The sequence below is a fragment of the Halyomorpha halys genome, unplaced genomic scaffold (assembly GCF_000696795.3).
Source record: "Halyomorpha halys isolate HHAL.00 unplaced genomic scaffold, Hhal_1.1 Scaffold1059.1, whole genome shotgun sequence".
Taxonomy (NCBI): domain Eukaryota; kingdom Metazoa; phylum Arthropoda; class Insecta; order Hemiptera; family Pentatomidae; genus Halyomorpha; species Halyomorpha halys.
The window spans coordinates 52,279-55,381 of record NW_027108502.1 but is presented as its reverse complement, the minus strand read 5'-3'; the positions used below and the strand labels follow the sequence as shown (position 1 = coordinate 55,381).

The 3,103-nt window shown below is 31.1% G+C and overlaps 1 protein-coding gene across 1 annotated transcript in view; it reads right to left on the bottom strand.

Annotated features, from left to right (window-relative positions):
- The window catches only part of DNAlig3 (DNA ligase 3), a gene marked incomplete at its 5' end in the record, with an annotated part of 68,748 nt that overhangs the window by 59,645 nt on the left and 6,000 nt on the right, over nucleotides 1–3,103 (bottom strand). Inside the window, 1 exon segment of the mRNA XM_067046830.1 lies at nucleotides 2,793–2,907. Within this exon segment, the coding sequence (XP_066902931.1) occupies nucleotides 2,793–2,907 (115 nt within the window).

The window sequence follows — 3,103 nt, the reverse complement described above, 5'->3', positions numbered from 1 at the left end:
TCACTCAACTTGAGTGGAGAATCTGAGCATTGCCAGAACTCCAATTGTCCATTTTTATTTTAATAAGTCTCTTGGCCACTGCCGTTTCAACCTTCTAGGTGGGCTGTAGGGATTGGTGGGATTGGAGCTAGATAACGTTTGAACCAAAGGATAAGGATGGTTGGAAAGGTTTATATGGAATTTTGAGAATTTACTGAAAGATATTAACAAATTAATGGGAATTAATTTTTTATATAACCTCGGTTTCATGATTCTCGACTGCCTTTCTTTTCTTTCTCTTTTTTTTTGCCTCTTCCAATATTGGTGAGATTTTTTAATGTTTTCCTATACGTATCTCTATATAGGCAGTCGGTATATGAAATTTTAAGACTCTTTAATTCCTCTCTCATTTGCTTCGTGTATCCTCCCATGTTTTCGTAGCTAAAAATTTGTTTAAAGATCTTCTTATTCAATCTTTCCTCCTTCATCCTCTTAACGTGCCCATAGAACATCAGCCTTCTAATTCACATCTGGGTTTTTTTTCTTATCTTTTATTTTTCTGTAGATCTCTTCATTAGATCTTAGCCTGTAACCTTCTTGTGTTGTCCTGGGCCCATAGATTTTTCTTAAGATACTCCTTTCTATTTTTAGCAGCTTTTCCAAGTTGGGTAAGGATGTGGACTCCACCCCGTATAAGATAAGAGGCCATATACAACGTTGTAATGCCTTAACTTTGCATCGGAGAAGAGGTTAATTTTTAAAAAGACTTAAATTTTCTGGTCACTGTTATTTTTCCATATTTAGTGTTTACTATTTTTTACTTCAGTAGTCATGGGCTCTGTTTTTTCGTATGCTATTTGTAGGCCTGCTTTTTCTACTATTATTTGTAGGGTTCTACTTCTATTTTTTATTATTTACGTTTTAAATTGTTATCTAACACTTTTTTGTAATTCTTGTATGTTTATACTTTTCACGTTCCATCATATTTTTATTTATTTTATTTTTTTAATTTGTTTATAAATTTTCATATCTTTTAATGATTTTCAGCCACAAATAAGTTTACTTTTATTCTATGTTATCAATTCTGATACCTTGTTACATTATTTTAGTTGTTTGTATTTTTTTTTTCATCCTAAAGAAGCCTTGGAAAATCGGGCAAAAAGTTGGCTCGCAATAACTAGTTTATATAATATTTGAGTTATTTTGATCGCACCCGAACTATCTTCCTTTAACAAGGAATTAATTAATTAGACAAAAATAAATAATTATCTAATTAAAAAAGCAATTTGAGTTTAACTAAATTAATAAGCTATAAAACGTGTTCCAACATGAGTTTGAACTAGCGGACGCGTGCCGGTTACAGCAGTTGAAACGGAAAAAAACCGTATACCCCCCATAGTACAACAGCCCAAGGGGAGAAAAAAATAATTTATTTCACCCTAATTTTTGATTATTTTAATGAAAACTGTGTATAATTACTAGTCAAAACGCTGAAGGTTGGTATATGTCCGATTCTCATAATTATGGATACGTTGAAGAGAGGGGAAGGTTGTTTATGTCTCCATATGTTGGATGTTATATCGTTTTAACATGTTAAACTTAATAGTACAAGAGCCCAAGGGGAGAAAAAAATAATTTATTTCACCCTAATTTTTGATTATTTTAATGAAAACTGTGTATAATTACTAGTCAAAATTGATGAGACTGCCAAGTATAGGTAGGGGGATAAAAAATGGCGGTTGTTTAAAAAAAAATTTTTTTTCATTTGGAGCTCTATATCTTTAAAACTACCAAGAATATTAGAAAACCTAAAAGAACATTATTTGAAGTAGAGTAAATTTGCTAAAATATTAGCCATAACAGAGCTGTTTACCTTCAATAGTTCTCGAGATATAGCTTTTTAAAAAGCAACATTTCATAAAAATGTAATGAATTAGTGGTTAGTTAATTTATTTTGAGAAATCTATATCTCACAGGAACTATGTGACGTACAGATGTCTATTAGCATTCAAATTAAAGCTTCTTTAATGTACTATGAAGTAGTTCATGACGTTTATCTTCGTAGGAATAGTAATTTTTATATTTGCTAAATTAAATTAGTTTATAGTTATTTATTTTATGTGGATAATTTATATTCATAAGCGAATAACATAAACATTACTACCCCTAGGAGGATAAACGTTATATACTACTTTATAGCTCGTTAAAGTACCTTTTATTTGAGTGATAATAGACATCTGTACGTAGAATGGTTTTTGAGATATAGATTTATCTAACTAAATCCGCTAACTAATGATTTTTTTTTTTGTATTTGTAACTATTGAGCATAAATAGCTCTATGAGGGCCCATATTTTAGAAAATTTACTGTAATTTAAATGAAATCCTCATTTGGTTTTCTTGTGCTGAAGCTAATTTCAAAAGTATGGAGCTCCGAATGAAAAAATAATATATTTTTTCCGTTTGGATACAGCCACCATTTTTTATTCCCTCTACCTATACTTGGCAGCCTCATGAATTTTGACAAGTAATTTTTCATAATTTTCAGCCTTTTTCACCCTCGGCTCTTGTACTAATAGTTCAAAGAGCGTGCCAGTTTGACACGAGTTGGAACAGACCTATAGTCTAACTTGAAGTAGTTGGTATTACGAAGCTCTGCACAAGTTTTAACTTATACTGATAAGTAAACTTCTTGGATCCCGGCTAAGACGTAACTAACTTATAACTAATAACTACTTTAGGTTCGTTACAAAAAGTAGCAAGTACTACAGCTATTACAGAGTTAAGCTACAAGTAAATATCCCTGACTACTCACTTTCTGGCAGCCTTTTGAGAATCTCCTCTTGATCTTCTTCGGAAAGTTGGTCCCATCCGCCGATATCATCAACGCATTCTATCTTAGCGGTAGAAGCCCTCTGTTTAGCGAAAACCTATAAAATAGATTGAAAAGTTTATTTCTAGTGGATACTTTGTTAACCAATAATAAAGACTATAATATAATACCATATTATCATAATGATAAGAAGAGTTATGTTATACTATTGACTATAATTAGTCAAATATTAACAAAAATTAATAAGTAATGGATTAAACTAGATTTAACACATACATACCTGATCAGTAAGC